At 37.0% G+C, this 24,345-nt stretch overlaps 1 protein-coding gene across 2 annotated transcripts in view; it reads right to left on the bottom strand.

Annotated features, from left to right (window-relative positions):
- Positions 1-24,345, bottom strand: part of LOC6578951 (5-hydroxytryptamine receptor 2A) — an 88,176-nt gene that overhangs the window by 3,161 nt on the left and 60,670 nt on the right. For both annotated transcript variants that reach the window (XM_015163386.3, XM_002004812.4), the window contains exons 6-9: positions 17,055-17,244; positions 16,855-16,992; positions 6,949-7,179; positions 319-1,206 (exon numbers count right to left, since the gene is read on the bottom strand). In XM_015163386.3, the coding sequence (XP_015018872.1) occupies positions 319-1,206; positions 6,949-7,179; positions 16,855-16,992; positions 17,055-17,244 (1,447 nt within the window). The remainder of the gene's footprint in view (positions 1-318; positions 1,207-6,948; positions 7,180-16,854; positions 16,993-17,054; positions 17,245-24,345) is intronic.

Here is a 24,345-nt window from a genome sequence, read left to right on the forward strand (position 1 = left end):
TGGGTATACAGAGAGAACGATTTTGCAGAGCTCAAGGATTATTCTTAAGGAATATTCAGTAAGCTCTATAAACGATGCCTTGTAAACAATGAAACAGTTCTTTAAACTTGTTATAGAAGTTGCAGAGGAGATTAGCAATACCTTAAGATATTTAAACAGAAATATTCATTGCACTTTTAGTTTGATCTCAAAAATCTGTTGTGATAAAGCTAACCTAGTTCCAGATTCATGTATAACAAAGAAATTTGGAAAAGTTCACACTGATTTATAATTCTTATTTATATATATATATTCTATGTTTGCATAATAAATGTTTACCGGATTCAGCGTCGAGTTGAAGTAGCCCAGCCACAGGAAGAGCGAGGCGACGCTGTCGCTGATCTGGCAGGCGGCGCAGAGGGGCAGCGTCAACGCCATCACAAAGAAGGGCAGCCAGCAGACAACGAAGGCGCCCGTTATAATGGCCAAGGTTTTGGCCGCTTTCCTTTCACGCTTCGCCTCCAGCGTCTCCTTGCGTTTGTTCACCTTTTGCATGGGATTCGCGATGCTGGACAATTGCTGTGCCGGCTGCTGCTGCTGTGAGTGTTGAGTGGATGAATTGGGACTTGGATTTGGTTGCTGATGCAGCTGCAGGTGCAGCTGTTTGGTGCGCGGCTCGGGTGTTACCGCACCCGAGGCGTTTGCGGAGCTGCATAACGGATGCGCCTGGTTGCAGCTGGTTAGCGTGCTGGTCTTTGTTGTCATTGGGCCAGCTGCTGGCGTCGTTGGTGTCTGTGGCGATAGCGCTGATATCGATGTAATTGTTGTGGCATTTGATGTGCTGGCACCACCTCCACCGCCACCACCACCGCCGACGGATTTGCTTGTTTTTTGCAGCTGTTGCATTTGTTCCAACTGCTGTTGCAGCTGCGGATCCTCAAGCACCTCCACACCGCCGTTGCCATTGGCTTTGCCAGTTGGTGTTGTTGCTGCTGCTGCCGCTGCTGCTGCTGTTGCCTCTCCAGCTTCAGCTGCTGCTGCTGCTGTTGTGGTTGCGGTTGCTTCAACCACATTTAGCTGATGTTCTTGCTGCTGTTCCTCCAGCTGCTCCTCCTCCTGCACGCGTGGCTCAACAGCTTCAGTGGGTTTCAGTTGCTTGTGCTGCTGATTGGCCAAAGCCACCAAATGTGAGACGGTAGCGATTTGGCTAACTGATGTGCTTGGCGCCTGCAAAAAGAGAGATAGTGAGCGTCAGAGAGAGAGAGAGGGAGAAAGAGAGCGCATATATCAATATTCAATTTCGGTTTAGCATTACAAATCGGAGCTGGTTGCAATTGCATTCACATAAATATATTTATGAGCAATTCCTCTAAACCAATTCCACTTCCATTTCCGCTTTTTTATGCTTGGCCATTTCTGTGGCTATTCATAAAAATCGCCGAGCAAATAAATACGTGTATATATTTACGTTAAGCTTCACGTTGAGAATTCACGCACGCACCACTCGACGGTGTGTATGTGTGTGTGTGTGTGTGATGGGTGTATGCCACGCCCCTGCTATTAAGCCACTCTATGCCGGAAGGAAGCCGCACATTCGCAGGCACTTGGTCAAAAAGGGCTGCAATTTGTCGAGTTGGCCTGCTCGTCGCCCGCCCGCCTGCCCGCTCGCCTACCTGCTGCTTGCTAACGGCATGTCGTAGGCACTAAAATTCATATAATCACCTGTAATTTGAGACAGCAGTGTCCATGTCCATGGGCCACATAATGTGCAGAAGCGTAAAGTGCTAAAATCAACTTTTATGTGTTATAAATTTTGTCTACGGCCACACTCGCTCTCTCTCTCTCTCTCTTCCACTCTCGCCTAGTGTAAACAAGCCAACGCAGGTGCCGCACATTTTGCGCCTAGAGATGGCGCATAAACAACTCGTGCTGGGATATCAATAAGCGCGCGCTTTAGTTATGTGCGAATGGTTGCGATAGTTGCTGAGATCAGCAATTGAATGCGAGAGCTTTAGTGATGCGAAAATGTGACGATAGGCAGCATTTGAATTTTAACGATGTTTGATAGCTTGCAAGTATCGATAAGTGCAATATAAACAATTCATGTGCGATAGCTGCTGCTCAGTGAGTTTGAAGATGATTTAAATTTGAATTTTCGATAGTTTATTTATATCGTAAATAATATAACTGTTCTTTACAACTGTTTGAAATATTTCTCGACATCTTTAAACAAAGTGGAATAAGCAAACGCTTATAAAACACCTCGAGTATCGTTTGCTTCGATTTAAATTAAAGGAATTTCGGAATGAAACAACTCACAACGCTACAATGCCCGCTTTGAGGCTTAAAATTCATTTCAAATTTCACCTTTATAACAGATAGAGGTTTTTCAGCACAAGTCTCGTCTCTAATTTGGGAACCAATTTTTTTTGTTTGGTCTGAAGAGGGCATTGCTCACAATTAATGGGCTGCACGGACACGGCGCCAGAGTCGTTGCCAAATGAATTTTATGACTTTGATTCCATAATATATTGCTTGGTTGTTATAAGCGTGTAATTGATGCGCTGCCACAGCCTAGCACAGAGAAGAGTAACGAGGGCAACCGAGAATGTTGCAGTCGGATGTAGCTGACTGCAAGATGCTTGCTCGTGGCATAAAAATAAAAATATTTCCATCGATGATTATCAATTTGGCAAGCCATAAAAAATAAATATACAAATAGGCTTCTCTGGAGAATATTTCCTTTGCCATGCTCTCAAGGGTAGAGCTTAGAGCATGGAGAGTATAGACTATAGCATAATTCATGAAGGAATTCTTATTGGGACTTTTCTATTTTCATATACAGTCTTGATTTCGACTTGCTCTGGGCATTAGAATTCACAGATGTCAAGATTTACCTCTTATAAAACCTATAAACTCTATTTTACTCCTTGAGTGTGCATAGAAACAGCAACTCTGACTAAAATTAAAATTTTTCTTGGTGCCGGACCACAAAAATAAAAAATGCATTTTCAATTTGCCAAACAATGAAGCAAGAAGAAGACGCCGCAGGAGCTGCAGAACGAACGAGGGAAGAGCCCTTGCGTCTTGTCGCCGACAGGTTAGAGCTAGGAGAAGGCGGCTTATAAAACTCAATGGCCATTGGGCACAAAAATTTGTACAAAGCGAAAGTGTATAGCATATGTGTGTGTGTGTGTGTATGTGTGTGTGTAACCTAAGCTATGGCCATTGTCAATGCCATTGTGTGTCATTCAGCCGGAAGGAGATAGAGAGAGAGAGAGAGCGAGCGTGTGGGTGAAAGGGAGAGCGAATACAAACAAATGTTGCAATTTCATTTGGTTTCGGACTGAGAGGTTCGACTTGATATTTGCTGCGATTTGCTTTCATTTCGTATTCTTTTCGATTCCGACCGCACGTAAAGCGAATCAATGCCAAACTGCAATTGAGAACGTACACAACAATGCGGTCTAATGATTGCGCGTTCCATTGGCTTCTCTAATGGCCAATACACGGGACGGTAATAACTTTTCAATAGTGGCCGAGACCGAGGCCGATGCCGAGGACAATGTGAGTGGAACAGTTGCACAACTGTTGAGCGGCAGCAGTTGAGCAACTTTGGCTTATTTCGTGCTGAAACTTGAAGATTACGCATACGCCTCATACGCCGCATACGCCGCACGGGCCAGCTGCAAGTTCTTTCATTTTTTTTGTTTTGTTTTGTTTTTTGTTCAGCAACTTTTAATTTGAAATGTTTCGCTTTTATTTTTTCCCGAAGAGTTGAAAACCAGAAAACTAAAAACCCTAAACCAAAAAACAAACACAGCAACAAGCTTAGAAGTGAGCGTTAACAAAGTGTAGCACACAGACACAAACACACACACTCAAACACTCTGTCTCTCTCTCTCTCTCTCTCTCTCTCTCTCTCTCTCTCTCTCTCTCTCACACACACTTACAGCTAATATTTTATTTATGTGCCCATTGACCACCCTTAACTTCTTTGCTTTACTAACGTATTCGCTTCCCTCTTTCTCTCTCTCTCTCCCTCTCTCTCGCCTTCTCCCCTTCCGCCTCTCTCTCCCTACTCTAGCAGCCTGCATTTAAGTGAAATGTATATTTGTTTCAATTTATTTGCAGGCGCCACTTGCGCCTTGCATTGACTTATTGTTTTTGTTTCCAATTTGCTTTTGGCTTGTGCGTTGGGTAAGTGTATTTCTAATGGCAATACTTTGAGCTGATTAGCTACGGTGAGCACTATGTTAGAGTTAAAAAAAAAAGGAGAACAAACTTCTTATATTATATGAAAGATAATAAGAGAAAAGAAGATAAAGAAAGCTATTTATTATATAATTATATATATATAATTATTATTTAAATAAAAGTATACAACACTAGGAGTAGAGATTGTAAAGATTTTATAGAAGAGAATATTTAAAACTTTTCATATAAAAGAACTTGAGGAGTTGAGAAATAAACTAGATAATACTAAAGTACACTAAATAAAAAATTCATAAAATAAAAAAGCTAACAATTCTTAACTGTAAATATTTGGATATATATGATTTAGAAGCATTTAAAAATAAAACATAAAAGCTGTAGACTTTAACAAATCTTAACGGAAATAGAGTCTGGAAAATTTTATTTTTTTATAGCTTCGAGCAACTTTTAAATTATTTTTATTAATTTTAGACATCTATAGAATTACTAAATCAAATTAAATTCCAAATTCAATTGGCACTTCATCTACTTTCTACTTTTTACCTTCTCAAGTCAAGTCTCACTTTTATTTACTGTCAATTGAAAAGTTTTTCTTACTTTGCTCGATTGCAACGCTTAGTCATCTCTTTCTGGAACTTGCACTGGAAAAGTTATTCAAATTGCATTTCAATTGCAACAGTTTGCCAAGAAATTCCTCAACTTTATGATTTATGCATAATTAAATTGTATTCCCATTTGGATTTCAGCTCTATTTGCTTTTGTGCCATTGCCGATTTGTCGATGCGGGATTTGAAGTATATGGAAAGCTTCGGTGCTGCACAGTTTGCTCTAATAAACTCTCTTGCTAGCTTTTTTTCCCACTGATTTTAGCTCTTTTTTTTCTATCCTTCTTTTCTATTTTGCTGTTGTTGTTGTTGTTGTTGCTGCTATTTTGTTTGTTTTTGCCTCTTGGCTCATATAATAAACGAAACTACTATGATAAATGTATATATATTTGCTTGCGGCTATGCGTGGAGTGTGTGTGTAAGTGAGTTTCGTAAGTGTGTGTGTGTGAGTGTGTCGTGTGTTTGTGTTTATTTATTTGGCTGTCCACTTATTTGGCGCACACACACACACTCACACACACACAGAAACCTGGCCCAAGTAAATATTTAATCTGAGTGCATGTGAACGTGTGTGTGTACGTGTGTGTGTGTGTCTGTCCTCTATTTGCTGTCCAGGCAAAGGCAAATAGCCATGCGAGCCATGTTGCTGATACGCTTAGTTATTATGGTCAAACGAAAGCTGTTAGCCATAAGCTATCAACATATTTTCCTCAATTACTTCAAGCGTATTGAGTGCCCACGTTTTCACGTTCCCTGTTGCTGCGCTTTGTTTTCATTTGACTGAAACTGAAACAGAAACTGAAGCAGAAACTGAAACGGAGCTGAGATGGTTTTGCATGGCAACGACACCCATTTGGTATCCTTGTCACAGACGTTCTCTCACTCCCCTCTCTCTCACTCTGCCTATGTATGTGTGACTTGGCTATTACTTAACCTGCATGAAACGCACTCAGCGACCTTTTGGCCACTCGCTACCAATTTATTTCGACTCGAACTCAACTCGAAGTCCGAGGCTTGCTTATTTTTTTATGTTTCGATTTTCGTTGCCTATTATTGAATGTGTGCGCGACTGTGTATGTGTGTGTGTGTGTGCTTGGCCATAAAAAAGCTAACTGAAATTGAAGTACATAAAATGTCTGCTAAATACAAATTTTCGTTTTGTCAAAAAAAAAAAAAAAAAAAGAAGCTTTGCCTGCATTTTATCGCCCACATTTTGTATAATTTGCGGGCTTAAACCTTTTTCATATACATATTTATATAGATGTCCATATGCAGCTGTAGCATGCATATAAAAGAGAACGGTTCCAAAAAATTATAAGAGTTCATTTTTTTAAATTTCTGTTTTTTTTTTTTTTTTTTTTTTATCATTCGAACACGTGTCGTATACGTAATCCGCATGTTCTATATAAAAAGTAAATCGATTTATGCGTGCATAAATCAAATGTCAGCCGAACTTGATGTTTAGCTAACGACATGTGCAAGTTTCTATTTGGATTTAACAGGGATTACGCGCACAGGACACGCAACGAAAGACTGGACAAGGATTTGATATCCTTTTGTGGAGTGATTAAATGGGGTAGATTAGTTGCTGTATGTGTGAGACTGAGACTGAGGCTGAAGTTAGGGTATACATATATGCCCAACTAGACTCGGTAAGAGATCTGTTTAGCTGTGCTAAAAATGTTGAGACTTGTGAAGTAGAAGCATTAAAAATTAAATATCTTGACGACTATAAAAGCTAGCGGCATGAAATTTATTTTAAAAACTCTCTAAAAGCTATAAAATATTAGAAATATTTTCTTTTTTCCACAATCAGATCAAAACATATATATGTGAAACATTTGAAATTTAGCTAAATATAAAATCTAGAAGATCTAAAACAATAAGAGATCATCTAACAGTCAGGCACACCCCATTAAATCACTCTCACGTGTCTCCATTTTTTTGGGCACTCAGGAAGCAAACTCAGATCGTTGGGCACATGTCAGGCGTTATGAAATTTGCTTTGAGCGCAGCTCTACGTACCCAAAAAAATAACAAAATCGGGAGAGCAAAAACCAATTCGAAAATCCAAATCCCCTGCTATGTGGGCTGGGCACACACACACACACACACACACACACACACACACACACGCACGCACACTTACCTCGATGCCGGCGCGACTTTTGCTATCCACATTCGAGCTACTGAACTCCGTATCCTCCACCGTGTTAACCGTATTCGTCGAGTTGCCCTCGACCAGGCCCAATGCCGTGCTGCCTCCCGCAGCTCCTGCTCCGCCAGACGCTGTGCCGCTCTTATTCTTGGCCGTTGAAAATTTGCCAAGACGTAAGCGCAGACGATTTAATTTGGTATCTGAAGAAGCGCCAGTAGCGGGCTAGAGAGAGAGAGGGAGAGAGAGAGAGAAAGGATTAAAATGATGAATGCTGCATAGATTTTTTTAAAGTGTTGTAAAAATTAAATTTGTTAGCCTTTTTTTTTCTTTCTTTGCGCCATTAATTTGTACAAGAATAGCTGTAAATTTGCATTTACTTCTTCTGGCAAGAGGTGAATTGTTGTTGCTGTTGCGCCTTACGCTTCAATAAACCGCAATTTGTACGCATTGCCAAAATGGGGAGGCCTCTGCTCGGCCAGGCCTTGCTGGCTTTTACCATATGCATATGTAAGTGGATACGTTCGTAAATAAATTGTGTATATTTGTTACAGTCACGCCACAATGCCAATACATGTATGTGTATATGGTATATACCTATGTATGTATGTATACATGTATAGAGTGCCTGCTCAAAATAAATTTCACGCTTGACTGCTTCGAGCGCTTGACCTCTTTGATTTTCTCTCGTTTTTTTCACTCCTTTTTTTGTTGCTTTGCTATAAGGAAGCATCCTTTTTTTTTTTCTTGCTGTTCTTACTGTTGTCGTCGCCTTCAATCCCCACCAAATTAAAGTAATTGAGTAGTCAAAACCTTTTGCCTCATCGTCAGCATGCTGACCCTTTGCTCAAGACTCGATATTGCTTTAAATAAATAAAATTATGCTGATTTTGCGTTCGTGTGCGGAAATTTGACAAAAAAATAAGAATGGAAAAGTGGAGTAGAGAGATGGATAAAAAAAAAAAAGCAAAAGAAAATCATTGGGCCTGCCAAAGTGTTTTGTATGCGTGTGTATATTTGTGTTTGTGTGTGTGTGTGTGCCTGGTCGTGCCCTCAGCGCTCAGTTCGCATTTCCCCAAATGGCGTGAATATTTGCGCAAATAGTATTAAATGGATTTGCTGCTAGAGCGACGCATGTGACCTTCATTTTGTGGCCAGCACGAGAAGTGTAATTGCTGTGCCGCATGCCAACACCTAAAGTGGCCCTTAAAGACACACCGAAAGAGAGAGAGAGAGAGAGAGACAGGGTGAGTGAGTGAGTGAGAGAGAGTTTGTTTTGGGAACGGGTCAGCTTATTAAATATTTAAAGCCAGCTGCTTAATTAGAGAGGCGCTTTCAGGTGCAACTTAATCCAACTGGGCGCTGACAGCTATTTAATTGAAGAAGGCAGACTTCTAGTTTCGTGAGCCACTAGACCTACAGTTAGAGCTGAGCGCGTGTGCGTGTGCGTGCTTGGGGAGCGTAACACGAGAGCGCACGTGTTTGGCATTGAGTTTGAAGTGGACGAAGCTGGAGCAGCTTGAAGGTTTGACTTGAACTTTGATGTGATTGGAGAGAAATTTTAGACAATTTAAGGCGAACTGGACACGACTAGACATGAGTTAACTCGATAGGCACGATTTGGCACGACTTGACACGAGTTGATATAGCTTTGCTACGCTCAAACACGACTTGGGTTGGCTTGATACAACTTAATCCAAACCTAGCCCAACTTTTGGATTAGACACGAAATTCAGACAACTTAACATGACTTGTCAAGTCATCCGGATATGGCAATATATGGTTTCAACTCTTTTGTTATGACTTTGACACGACTTATTTTAATTAAATTTAATTTAAATGCAACTTAACTCGACTTGACATAATTTTAAACTTTTCAAGGCGAGGCTTGAACAGAATGTGGCTCAGTCTCAATATTGCTCGAGTTTTGAACGATTTGACATGAGCTCAAATGACTTAACACTACTAACACGAGATGATATAGCTTCAATGCGACCATGCACGACTTGGGTTGGTTTGATCTTAGTTTGACTCCACTTAAAATGACTTTTAAACAAAATTTGATACAATTTGACATGAGCTTTGACATGAGTTGATATTGATTTTTATAGATATAGTACGATATCATTTAGAATCAAGTTAATATAGGTTTTTAACAGTTTAATGAACCTGATATAAGTCAGCCTGTGCAAAAAGAATTCGATATTGCACGATATGACACGATTTTATAAGATCTTAAATAGAGAACTATGAGTTTTAGTAAAGTAAATAGATGGGTATATAGTTAATGTATAAGCTATATATATAAGCTATATAAGCTATATATATATATATATATATATATAATCTGTAATCTAGCTACAGCAAGTAGAACAAACTTGACAGTAGATATATGAGTTAATAAATTTTCTTAAATTTAAAATTAATAATTCAAGTAATAAATCAAGAATAGTTGATATCACTGAAGGCTTCATTTTCCATATAATCTACATATCTGTCAATATTCAAAACTGAAAATCAATTTGCAATTTCTTATAGTTGCAATAAATGCCTTAAGCTTTAAATCTCTATCCACACTCACAGCTGCCATAAACAACAAGTAAGCTTATGTAGCCCACTTGAACGCATCAATCCACGTAAACTTTTCACACACTATCCGAACGATATATACATATACGTATGCATGTATGTGTGTATGTAGTATGTGTGTAATAATCGCATTTTGTAGGCAAGACGCTAATTGAATTTGCTTTGCGTTTCGCATGCTTGGGATTGCGTATACGCAGCATTGGCTTCGTTTGTAGATTTGATGCCATGCGGGTAATCAATGCGTAATTGAATCGCTGATAACTTCAAAGACAGCCTCACACATATACACACACACACACACGTACACAGACATACACGAACATACCATAAAATTGGCGTGCTAAACAATTGGCAAAATGAAAAACGAAGAGAGAGAGAGAGAGAGAGAGAGCGAGAGAGAGAGAGAGAAATGTTTTTGCGTGTTGCTCGCATGCTTAGCCATAAAATACCATGGATTCCCCTTTGGCGTTTGCTTAGATCGAAAACTAAACAACATGGCACATTAACGTTATTTAAATACTAAAGTAAACGCACACACACACAGCCACCCACCCACTTATAGATAAGACAAACTGTAGCTGCGAATTCCCAGTGTAGTAAAGTGTAGCATACTTTTCAGCAGCAGCAGCAGCAACAGCGACGACGATAAGTAAAACCCAGCTCAATGTGTATTTTATGTAGATGTGCCTGTCAGCTGTCGCTATCTATAGACACTCTCATATACATACATACGCATGTGTGTGTGTGTGTGCGTGTGTGTGCACATTTATTTAAGCGTTTGCATAAACGATACTTGGCCGAAGCCATTTTGCCACTTTGGCTAATTTATGTAAATTGTTTTCTTATTTAATTGTTTTTCTTGCGAGACATGTGTTGAGCTTCCACATATCATTGTGTGTGTCTGTGTGACATTGTTTCTGCTACATGTGCGTGCGTGCGTGTGTGTATCCAATAATTTCTTTACATGCGATTTATGCTGCCTCTCACTGTGGCCAAAAAAATGTCGCTCAAGTGCCAAGACACAAAGCTGCTGTCAAACAAACACTGTGCTACAAAAAATTAATTTTATTTTATTTTAATTATTTATTTGTATATTTTTTTATAAAATTATAATTTTTTTTATAAATGTAATACATGTTTAATATAATATAAAATATAGTTGATTTTTGTAGCATAGTGTTTTTATATCAATATATAAAAAAAATAATTTGAACATAATAACACAATAATAATTTTTAGTTCAGTACATAAATATTCAAATTACTATTTGTTGCATGCCATGTAGCACAGTGTAGCTAGGGAAGCTACATGTAATATATTTATATATACGAATAGTACAGTCAATCAATTTCTCGATTTAAATACCTCTGATATCTCTGATCTTCGAGCTCTCTACTTGCCTCCAAAACATTTTAAGTCCATGTAGCACAGTGTTCTGTATTTGCTTTGGTTTGATATTTGAATTTGAATTACTTGAGGTATAGAAGCAACTTTTCTTTCTCATCAATTCTCAGTCGCCGAATTTGAATATGAAATTCAATTTGAGCCGCATGCCGTGTAGCACAGTGTTAATGTGCCTGTTTATTGTTCTATAAACTTGATTGCGAACAAAGTTAAACTTAATTTGCCTTCAATTTAAAGTTGCTAAACTTGAATGTTGAATTCAATTTAATGCCATGTAGCACAGTGTTAATGTGACTGCTGTTGTATTAAAAATTCATTGAAATTATTTTGACGACCAAATGTAAATTTTTCTTTGAGTCTTACTTTAAGCTGCAATGCGATTCCAGCCGTATGCCATGTAGCACAGTGTTAATGCGCCAGCTCTGTTGTATGTGTATAAATAGAAGAAAACAAAAGCACAACTTGCAAACGTGTGTGGCATATGGACAATTTTGGCCCAAATCTGTTGGGGTTCTTGTCGCTCCTGCCTGGCTGTTTGTCATATGGTTCTGGTCATAATGTCAATATCTCGAGCAATCAATTTGAGCTGCTGTCACTGGCTGTTGTTGTTGCCTTTGTTTGCAAATGTAATTGTGATTATGTACGAGTGGTCAAGGCGGGCGCACACAGTGAACATGAGAGACAGAGAGAGAGAGAGAGGGAGAGAGAGATAGACTCTCACTTTATCAGTGTTGTTGAGCGCAAAACATCTGGGCGTTCTTGTCAGCATCACTTGGCCATGAAGAAGGACACTCCAAAGACCGATTGCTTTTTGTGTTTAATGTTACATTATTATTAATGTTTGCCCTTCTTGCTGTTGCTGCTGTTGTTGCTGTTGTTGTTGCTGTCGTTGCTGCCGTTGCTGCTGTGTTGAGTCATGTGTGGCATTAGTCGCATAGCCAAATTACACATAATACCTGTTCGCTCAATTTGCCTAATTGCCTTTCACTATCGTATATTATGTTAATTACAAAATCAATGCGTACGAATATATACGGTGGCATAAATAACATCAATTCGCCATTAGAAATTTAACATTTGTTTCGGTCTTGTATTATCCATGGAAATACTCGTTCACACAATTCAACATTTTTCTTATGAGAACTGTTAATATTTGCGCTCTCCTGTCTTTCTTTACTGTTAAGCTATATGTAATAATTTATGTAGCCCTAACAGCTAATGTTAAGTTTAGAGTCTATCATCATTCCCTGTAACTAACATTAGCTTAACAGTTCATTTTAAAATTTTTCTGTAGGCGTCAAGATTCTCTTGCTTAACCCCAGATCGAGTAGATCAACAACCTACTTAACATAACAGTCACTGTTATGCCATTAGAGCTTCCAATTGATTCCATAGTAAAAGGAATAGGAGCTTAATCTCCTGCTCTGATCTATGTAAAACTGTATTTCTATTAAAATAATACACATTAAAATTAAATATTATGTGCTAAGCTCCGTGTCGATTTTCAACATTAGTCGAATTTTATTAGTTTCTGATGCAATTTAAATCATTTGCAGAGCAAATTTCTGTTAGCCAGTTAGCCGAATGCCACTTGGCGCTACGAATTGGCCATAAATATGCTAAATGCAAATGCAATTAACTTAAATTTATGTGCTGCCAGCGGAACAGAAATAACAACATTTTTCATACGCGCTCATGGATGCCAGCAGAGGAGTATATTGGTTTGCTAGGATTTTAGATTTGAAGCTAGAATCGTATAAAGCTATCAGCATTGTGTATGTGCGTACTCCCTTTTAAGGCCATGGCAAATCGAATAAAGTTTGACTTTCTACAGAGCTTTCAGCGAACGTGCATTATGCAGTCGTTGCTGCTCGACTGCAAAGTTCTTACTTATATTTATGTAGCGAAATATCCAAAAAACTTTGCTACAACAAATCTTTATTAAATAAAAAAAAAAAAAAAAAAAAAAAAAGAGATGAAGGAGATGGAAAAATTGTAACAAAGCGCGCAGCGGGCGAGCTGCGAAATTTGTTGCTGTTGTAGCCAATGCTGGCCATGTTGCTGTAGTTGTTGTAGTTGTTGTATGTTAGTATAAACCCTCGTCAAGTTGCAGGAAAGCAATTTTCAATTTGAAAGCATTTAGTTGAATAAAAAAGGAATAACAAGAGAAATAATTCAAATGCCAATGGCTAGGCGTTAGCTAAATGCTCTGCTAAGCCTGAGTATGAAAGCTTACGGAAGTATTAAGTGGATTTCAAAAAGAGTTTTAGCATTCATAAAACTTTCAACTATTTGTTGATTAACTTTTTACACGCCATTGATAATCAGAAATGCAACTGGATTCATAATAATATGAAAAGATATTGGGATATACATGAGGAATATTTTTTTATTTTTTATTTTATATAGGTTTACTAGAGCTTTTAATATTGCCTTGTACTTGTTTTAAGAAACTAGTTTAAAGTTTAAACATAATATATAAAAATCTTGAAAATAAAATGTTTGTATATTATGTTAGTCCTATTATGCATTTTTAAACAGCTTTGAAAGCTCCACAAAGAGCTACACTCCATAGCAAGCTCATTAGGCACTCTGCTTATCCCAAACTGAACTTTTTCCCCAGAAAACTTTCTAGTTCTAACGTTGCCTTGATCCTTGCGATTGTCTCTGTACCTATTGCATACAAATTGACTCACTTAGCCCATGAGCTTCGTGGTAAGGGCATCAGAATGCCTGCGCTGAGTGGGGTAAATATATTTTAAAATCAACAAGCAGGCCAGGCCAGTGAGTGGCACTAAATGGATGCGTGTAGCAGACTCTGTATGTACATCTCTGTGCGTGTGTTCGAGTGTGTGTGTGTGTGTTAGTATGCTGGTATTCGTATTGGCATGCGCCTGCTGACATGTAACTAACACATTCACACACAGACACACACACGCACACATACACGCGCGCCGGACATGGCTTGGACATGTGTACGTTGGCAAATAGTGGACAACTTGTCTTGTTTGCGCATTGAATTTGTGATTCCAATGACTTTTTGTCAGATTCGCACTGCCCTATGCGATTCTCTTAGGTGCTTGAGTGGCTATGTGTATGTGTGTGTGTGCTTATGCGTGTGTAGGTTGGTAAGTGGTTGCAAACATTTCCACGTCAAATGGTCATTTTCAATTTAGTCAAAGCATTAAGCTTAAGCTAAGTAGCTGCGGTCCAGCATCTCTGCTGGTTATAGACAAAAACAAGACAACAACAACAAATAGACGAAGAAATGGAATTTCTTATAGAGAAAAGCTGCAATGCTGTGAGCTGTGCGAAGTGCAGATGCTCTAGCTGTAGCCTGAGTTGTATTACGAGAATGTCATGGAAGAGATTTACAGCCCAACAGAATTGCAGAGTAGAGCAAAAGCTCATAGAGCCGGCCTAACAGAGCTGAGTTGCCATCGAGCAAAAGAGTATAAAATATGAATAGCTAGGATATTAACATATGGTAGAGAGGCTGCAGAGCGGGACTGTTAAATTAACAGCGTCCAGAACATATTAACTGTGAGCTGAGCTATGTTATAAGCCAAGTAGCTAAGTAAACAGAGTTGCAGCAGCACACTGTTAAAAGACTCAATCGTGGCTGCAGCCTCGCTGTTAATCTAACAGCTGAGAGAAGAAGCTTAAGAGCTACAGAAATACAGAATGCTGAATGCAAGAATAACAGCGAGCTGTATATCCTAATGACTGTTAAGCTAACAGCACCAGAGAGGGTGCTGTAAAGCATTAATGAGTGTTTAATGAAAGAACTGCAACTGTTACGCTTAACATTAACGAAGTAAACAAGCGAACTCTGTTGCTTACACTGGCTGTTAATTTAACTGAGTGAACTGTGGATATGTTAAGGCTTTTCAATGTAATAGTAACATAAATATCATTATTGCTGATACTATTTAAATAGCTGACTAACAATGAATGCTGACGAGAATATTTTAATTTCTGGCATACCTATTCTACCCAAATTTTAAGCTTTAAATAATGCTCAGAGTATTTCCTGGAAGTTTCCCTGCCAGTTAAGGTATGTATATTAAAAATGGAATTTCAATCAGCATATATACATACCTACATATACATACATATCTATCTAAATACCTACTTATCCACACTGAGCACCGGTCTTAGGTTTTTTCCACGTTTCTCAACTTTCTACCAGACCTCAGGCGCCAGCTGAGTTTGCCTTTTAGCAGCTGTGGCTGTGCATTCGCTTCAGCAAATTTCTAAAATGCATTTTGAACCACTTGAATGAAGCTCAGGCTGGCTAATTACATTTGGGCGCCCCAAGGCAGTGGCCAAATCGTGAGCATCTTGCATATATGTTAAGGGCATATTTCGCATCAGCTCAAGCTGAAGTCTTTGTGTGAGGGCGTGGCGGTCTAATAGCTTTTCCACGTCTTCTCCTTGCTATCTGCTCTTCACACTCTCTCTCTGCCCTTCCTCTGTCTGTCTCTACCCCTCTCTCTGTTCTGCCCTTTACCTAACCACCCTCATGCTGCGCTGACCTTTGACTCGGGCTCTTGTCTCGAGTCGATTTTGTGGCTGGCTTCGCGGTTAACTTCATTAGAGTGCATAATTGCAGGGCTTTGGTTGCACGGCAAATTGTGCTGCGGCTTTGGGTTTAACATGCTGCCACACACAGGGTGTTTCATTGTGGCTGTGGGCGCAGCCAAGCTCGAGCTGCTTCAGCCATGCCACACGCTGTATTAAATTGATTCCTATTTAGTTATGGATTATTCCAGAAATTTTCAGGTCGAAAAAGTTGAAATATTTTTCCTTTGCAGTTCTTAACTTTTATTGAAAAGCTGCTTTACGAAAGTTGTTAAAAATTAAAAGGTCACAAATGGACAGCTTTTCCATTTTTGATTAAGTTAAGAGCTTGATGCAGCAAATATGGGCGTGGTGGCTGTTGTATTGAAGCAAAACTTAAGAATTTGGCTGAAAATTGATTATTGATTCTTTGGGTAATTGATTGCATATGGAATTTTTGGCAAAAAATAATATTTAAACTTGCTTTGCCTGAGCCGAGTTGGAATATTTTAGTTTGCATTCATTTTTATATCCTGCACATATGGCGAAGGTAAATGCAGGGCATATTGGCTTGATTATGATGTAGGTAAAAGTGTTTAGAGAGCGTGGTTGACATTTTGGAGTATATTTAGATTCATTAGTAGAATTAAAAATTAATCAGTCAGGGCATTCATAAGGTAAGCTCAAATTCTATAGCATCGATATGAAAGTAATTTATAAAAGCAATATTAGATCACTAAATATAAAAGATTATAATATACATATTCACATTTTCTAAATTTTTTTATATATATTTTTTTCATACTCCCTTACATAGAATTTCTTTATCCCATCAATGAGTACCTTCATCTCATTAATAAAGTGACAAAAATACGTTTCATAAGCAACTTGAAACGACATGTATTTTAGGGTATCATTCATTGCGGCTTTCTCGAGTAGAGTATTTCTAATTATTCATTAAAGCAGTTTGAATATGTTAACAGTTCAACCAGAGTAGATAATTCTAGAGTATACTTAGTAGTTGAAGAAACCCACTTTTTGCTTTCATTCATTTCTATTTATATATCAATATTTTTAAAAATCAACTTGAGGTATTTCCCAGTTGCGTAATATTTTTACAAGGTGCTTAGGGAATAGAAGTTTAGTATAATGTATCCTAAAAGTTTCTTAACAAAAATTTAAATTTAAGGCACAAGTCAAGTTATATAAGGAGCTGAGAGAATGAGCTAAAAAGTTAATAAGACCAAAGCTTATCTAAAGCTCATTCCAATTCGCTTTAGCTCTCCTGTAATCAGTTCATCTCTCTACACTTTAATCCCTCTTATGTTAAGTATTGGCACTCACCTGATTATTGTTGGCTGTCACGTCAACAGGACGCGGTCGTCGACGATGAATGCGTTTCCTGGCCGTCTGATAGATTTTCCAGTACAGAGCCAAAATAACCAGCAGTGGCACATAGAAAGTGCAACAGGTGGCAAATACCTAAATGAGGGAAAATTCTCTTTGAAACTCATCCACACAGTCAATGGATATATCAGCCATACCTGATAGGCCACATCCTGTGAGACCATGCACTTTTGCTGCTCGATGCGCTGCAGATAATCCGGATCCTTCCAGCCGAATTGTGGCGCCAGCGAAACAATCACAGATGCGGACCAGACGCAGAAGATCATCATGAAGACGCGGTTGCTGGTGCGTGAATGGATGTAATCAATGTTGGTCACAGCCCAATAGCTAGAAGAAGAAGCAGACGAAGAGGCAAATAAATAGAAAATAGAAAATAGCAAGTGGTATAGCGAAAATAGAGCAACAACAATAACAAACAACTTTTTATTTTTATTAACAATTGCTGCAACACTTGAGACGCGACGGTGTTTTTTTTTATTTTTTTATTTGTTATTTACCTTCTCCGAAACGCGCACAAAATGCAAATGAAATGCTGCATAAATCTAGGCAGGCACACACACTCCAACACACTCACACACAAACATATGGCGCAGCGTCAAAGTAAAGAAACGTGTTCGATATTCGAATTCCGCTCAACAGTCTTTTTCTATTTTTATTTTATTTTTTTTTATTTTTTATTTAGAACATTTTGTTACCATTTTTTGTTGTTGCTTTGCTCTGCTGTTTGTATTTGTTTTGCCTCTCTCAGGTTTTTTTCAGGGGTTTTGTGTGCCAAAAACATGTTTTATGTATGTATGCAAACCGGTGTGTGTGTGTGTGTGTGTGTGTGCCAAGCGAGGCATTTTTGAAATTTCCATTTCTAAAGCTTGAGCCGCCCAAGTCAGTCCACATAACTTTGTAATGTGGTTTGCTACCCGAAATTCTGCATTCTCTCTTGAGCTCGATTCGTTTGAGTTTTCGAAAAGAATTAACTTAATTATAATTGGATTGAAGTGAACGTATTTCCGTACTAGGCATTTCCAATTGAATGTTTTCAATGGAGCATAGAAATTTATCCTAATTGGATTACAACTAAATTTTTACTTCCATTGAACTTTCCGCAAATGCTTTTTCGATTTGAACTTTAGATGTAATCAATGGGAATTCTAGATAAGAAATTAATTGTTATATTTATCTTTTTGTTCTTTGGTCGAGTGATAGAACCGAAATGAATTGCTTGGAATAGTGGAAAATTAAGGAGCAAATCCATTATCCTTTACTGTTTTCAATAAAAGAAAAGACAATTATTTTCTTCTCTCGAATTTTCTTTCCATTCGGAAAAATTAATAACAAATATTGTAAAATATATCTAACAAATTTTAAAAGACTGAACAATAATAAAAGGTACAATTTAAATATACATAAATAAAAATATTTATATAGACTTTCCTATCAGCAATATAATGACAAATTAAGGGGAAAATCGATAAGCCATTACTGTATCCAATAAAAGAAGAAAATTATTTTCTTCTCTCAAATTTACTTAGTACATAGTTATGATATGATATATGATTATAATGCGATAGCTCTAATAAAATATATCTGAAAATCTAACAAAAATTTCCCGAAGTCAAGGGTTAACTTAAATATCCATACATAAATATATATCAATAGACTTTCCTATCAATGAAATACTGGCAAGATTTCTTTTGGAGGAGATACTGAGTAGAATTGTTATAGCTCTGATAGCTCTGATATTCCATTTACATATTCTAATTGAAGCTTAAAGTTTACTGTTAAAACTAAACTTGAAGTTCGGTCTAGAGTATTAGCAAAGTTTTCTATACCCGAAGCCAAACTAACTTTTTTTTTAGTTACCCACTTGTTCAGTCTGTGAGTAGAGCAACATGCCTAAACGAGTTTTTAAATGCAACGTGTATGGTAACTGGCACATACACGCACACACATACATTGACATACAGATTGACCCACACATACATATACTGTGTGTTATGAGGCCGGCTTTAAACGTATTGGTACTTCAATGTTGCTTGTTGCTTAGGGCCAAAGGCTTTAAGAATGCCAACTATTCAGCTGTGTGGCATAGATAATCACGTCCCAAGGCGGGCAGGCAGGCAGACAAGGGAGAAGCAGGAGCAGGAGTAGTAGCAGCAGGAGTATCAAGCAGCAACTGTTTGTTGTTGTTGTTGTTGTTGTTGAGGTGGCAGCCATTAAGCGGCTTTTTCAGTTTTGAAGTTTTGTCAGTGTTCAAAAGGTTGTTAACCACAGCAAACCACCGGCTGTGCGTGTGTCTGTGTGTGCGTGTGTGTGTGTATCCGAATGAATGTCAAATTAATGCCGGCAAACCGCACATTTCAAAATTTGACAGCGAAACACTGTACAATTTCTTTAGCTACAATGCTGACCGCAGCGCTTAAAGTGGCAACAGCAATTTGTTTATGTATTAATTAAACACAATTTGCATAAACAAATATTATGCCAGGCAATGCCAGCGCGGAGGCCAAACAAATGTGTTTGCAAGTTTAAATCAACAATTAATTAAGTTGACAAAGCACTCGAGACGAGCAGCTGATAGCTACTCTATATATATATAGATATATATCTGGCTGTTCTATATATGTACATCCGCTTTAAATGTTCTGCAAACTTTGCTAAGTGCCTCTGGGCAGCATATACATAAACATGTGTGTGTGTGTGTGTATTTGTGCATTTGCATGTGTGGAGCATCATTTAATTTGCGCCCACTTACACGCTAATGACAGCTGCATAAATATAAATATAATTATCGATATGCTGTACATTTGCTTAAAACTCAATTAAAAGGCACTCAATTAAAAGCTAACCATGCAGATGGGTCGTTAGCTCTCAGTAAAGTGCTAAATGATCGACTTAATGATACTCTGCAGTGCACAGAAAAATAATGAAAGAATTGTTTATATATATCAATAGTAGGGAATGTCATTAATTGTATGTTATCTGCGCTGCCTGATAAATATATACGAAGTAAGGAATACCTCTAATGTAAAAAAAAGCAATTTATTAGTTAAACTACAACAGACTATTAAACACCCAGTAATAAATACAAAAATTCTTATTAAAATCAAATTAAGGGTATTCCTTAAACTTAATATATGTAGACAAATCTAGGGAATACTTTTTATGTGAAAGATATAAACATATACAAATAATTATAGCTATTAAGTTGCAACAAGGGAATACATAAAAAAAAAAAAAAATGCAAATCAGAAAAATAAATGTATAATTTTTTTGCTAGAGTTTCAACTAGGGAATACTTTAACATTTTTTTTTTTAAGTACAAATTTAATCATAAAATAATCAAGTGTGTTTACATAAAGTTAACTTTATATAAAATATAAATAAATAATTTATAAATAGCGGAAATCATGTTGACTTTGATGAATGTTTGGATTAAATGTTTCTGTGATTAAAAGCAGTTAACTAGATAAACATTTCCTGATAAATGGCAGGAGAAGGAAGTGAACATAGAGCAGAAGCATAAGAGGCAAATCAGCAAGGCAGAGGCGGACATCGAAAAACTTTCTGAGAAGGAATTTAAATGAAGTTACTCCACTTTTCGCAAAGCCCACGATTTCCATAAACTTTGCTCTACGAAAAAACCCTTTCATTATTATTTATATATATATTTTCTTTTTTATCCATTTATAAACAGATTTTCTTGAGCTATTCCCAAATGCTTTTTGGCCTCAAAGAGTTCAGAGCCCGGGGCAAATGTCAAATGGCAAACACGTGTTAGCAGCTGCAGTCAGTTTGTCAGCTTGTTTATGAGAAATGATTGTGGAAGCATGTATATATGTATGTATATCTTGATGTATGTATGTGTGTAAGTCAATATTAAGTGTGCGTCTCGTATGCCTCATCGATAATAAATAATAATGAATGATGTTGATAGTTGATGACTTTTGTCTGGACAGCTGCCACCTGCTGTGTCTGGGTCAGCTAGAGAGTGAGAGAGAGAGAGCAGAGTTGGGGAGTGGGGCTGCCACGCCTCCTTTACTGTCTGCTATACGATTTTTCATTAGCATAATATAATCGACTTCAAGTTGGCAATTTTGATTGACTGCTTAAAATTAATGGAATTTTCTGATTTTGCTGTCAATTTTTTCCTTTTTCTTCTTATTTGTGCTTTTTGCTTTTTTTTTTTTGGGAGGGCGGAGCTAGCAATTTTATTACAATTTTCTTTTGGCTGTGGGTGGGGCTTGGAGGGCGTTGTTGTTGATGCGTCTCGCATGCAAATTAATAGCGCCAGCTAATAAAGTGCCTGTCATGCAATGCGATATCACGCATACGACTCGTTGTCGACTCCTGGCAATATTACTCATACGTCGCGTTGTCACACATTTTTTTTTGAGACTTATTTCTTTTCTTATTATTTTTTCTTCTTTTCCTTTGCATTTTCCTTTGCTGTATGCCATAAATTTGTTAGGTCCGCCATTCAATTGAATTGAATTAAAGTCAATCAATTTATCAAGTACAGTCAGCTAGCTCGCGTCGCTAGGCCAGAGATTCGCCTGATGAATTATAACAATTTATTGTACGCCAAACAATTTAAATGCGATTTTTCCATTATGTAAGTGTGTGCGGGTGTGCGTGTGTGTGTATGGGTGTGTGATAAATGTGCGGCACTCGAGTGTAACACTTTTTTAATGCATTTAAAAAATGCGCGCCTAGCACACAGAAAAGCCATTACTCTTGCTACTCTCACTTGATGCGTTTGCCATGTTTTTTAAATCTTTTTTTTTTTTTTTTAGCTTTTTATTTATTTTTTTGCTTTTCATAAATTCCAGCTAACATTTCGCCTAATTTGCCACGCCAAGCGTTGGGCTTAGAGTCTCGCATTCTATATTTATATCTATATATTGGGATTTATAAACACATTTTCAATTATGATTTGTCACACGCTGTTCATAAATTCTCATGACTCGGCGAAATTGCGCGCAAATTGTTATTGAAGCTGAATCATAAAAACAAATAAAAAACAAAAATGAAAATGAAAATGAAAACCATAAAACAAAGGAGGTTGAGTAAAAGTGAAAAATCAAATTAATTTAGCTCAACTTTTAAGCTGTTCATAATTAATTGAAATTTTATAATGTCGAGTGTTGGTCAATATTTGTTTTATGGACTTGTTGTTGTTGTTATCATTGTTGTTGCCTTGTTGTTGTTTTGCTGACAGCGGTTAACTGCATATTTAATGCCTGTTTTTTTTTTTTCTTTTTTTTATAGTCGTTTAATCTTTAGTTGATGCGCTTTGACAAATGGTTGCAGGGGTTTGGGCACTTCGCAAGGCAGTTTGTTTAGGGATAGTTGAAGGAATTTCTGAATTTGTTGTGGAAAGGAATTTAATTAGTAAGGCATTTAATAATGAGAAATATTAGCTATGAGTTGGAGTTCTTTTTTTTTTTTTTTTTTATTAGCATATCTTTTCTCATTAATTTCTATTTGCTACTGTGTCTTATATATATTTATATACATGTATACCAATAATACTTTAAGCTTAAGCCCAGGCAAAGTTCTCTTTATAGCTTAAGCATTAATCTGTTTGTTGCCCCTAAAGAGTATTCAGCACTGACCAGAATTTGTTGTCCATGGGACCAATATATATATAACCAATATATATGTATGTATGTATGTATATGTATATACACATATAGTCTTTTTGTATTTGTGGCTAATCGATTGCATTACGCTCTTATTGTAAAACGTTCAGCTATTGTTTCAATTTTTCAATTTCGAGGTAAAAATTTTGTTACGCTTGTTACCTGCGGCTAACGACAGCAATTTTTCAGTTTACAATATTTTGCGCTTTTTTTTTTTTGTGAAAAAAAAAGTGGTAAAAAAGAGTGGTTGAACAAAAGACAAAAATGGAAAACAAAACGTGGCATACAAAAATGCATTCCACACTAGACAAATAACAATAGATGGAGGCCGACAACAACAACAGCTACAACAGGCGCACATGTAAATGGTGGGCTGTGGGCGTGGCACCGGGTTGAAGCTATGTATTGTATTCGTCGTTTTTATTTTGTTTTTGTTTTGTTGCTGCGCCCTGCGGCAGCTGGTGGCATGATTAAATTTTTGCAAATTACGAACAACTGCCTACTTTCTCTCTCTCTCTCACTCTCTCTCTCCCTCTTTCTCTCTCCCTCTTTCTCTCTCTATTTCTATTTTTCTATAGTTCGTCTGTTGGCAAAAACAATAATAAGCACTAAATGTTGCAAGTTGTAACCATAAAAACTGAGTTGAAGATGCTAAAAAAAAAAAATGAAATAAATTATAAAAAAAATAAATAAATAAAAATGAAATAAAATTCAAATTGGCCTTGGCCTAAAAGATCATAAAAAAATATTGAACTATTTATGTTAGTTTATTGCCTAAATGTTTTTTATATATGGAGTTAAAGATTTAAGATCGTTAAAGATTTAAGAAGTTTAAATTAAATATCTTATAAAATGGAGCTCTTTAAATACAAATTTCAATTTAGAAGGAGTCTGAACGAACTGAGAGAAATATCACTTATGAACCATATCATTTCATAAGAAATCTTAGTTTTCCTGCAGTGTATTAGAAATCGGCTCATTTGATCTGTTCTTTACTTAATTTATTTAGTAGCTTTTTTCTTTTGCTCTCTAGTTCTTCAATTTGATTTAATCGGCTTTCAGCATCATTTCGCTAAAACAATTCCCTAATTACCTATTGATTATGGCATATAATTCACATATAACATATACATGAATATATGTATTCATATATTGTCTGTATTCATATCTGTAAATATTTCATATTCAGTTATATTTTAATTACAATTTCCAATGGTTCAACACGTCGTATGATTGATACTTAATTTCATTTTATACGCAGCCATTTTTGTATACCCATGATAAATGAAATGATTGGGTATATTATATGACAGAGATAGAGAGAAAAAGCGTGCATATACATACATATATACTTGATCAAGTTAAGCAGTTCAGTTGATCTAGATGAATCTAACTATTGAGTTGAGAAACTTTAAGAGCTAGAGACAAAAGACAATATTTTGCCTGAAAATATTGATAATTTCACTCCAAATTCGATTAAGTTCGATAACGAAATTTAATTTTAATTTTGAGTCCGCGAAAGAGTTTTGTATACCTGCACCTAGAATTTCTCCTTTAACCTTACCTCCCCAGGAATCTTTCACCAAAATGATTTCCAGGGTATCTAGCAGTGATGCATTTCCACTCGCTTGCACTTTATAGCTCTTATTATGATTATGACGATTATTTTCATAATAATACAAACAGGCGTTGGCTGTCGCCCGAAATCAATTAGCATAATAAATGCATTGAAATATTGAAATCTTTTTGCGCTATATTATTGGACATCATTGAAGGCGAGTCTCGTATT

This window comes from Drosophila mojavensis, unplaced genomic scaffold (assembly GCF_018153725.1).
Source record: "Drosophila mojavensis isolate 15081-1352.22 unplaced genomic scaffold, ASM1815372v1 contig_80, whole genome shotgun sequence".
In the NCBI taxonomy this organism is placed as follows: domain Eukaryota; kingdom Metazoa; phylum Arthropoda; class Insecta; order Diptera; family Drosophilidae; genus Drosophila; species Drosophila mojavensis.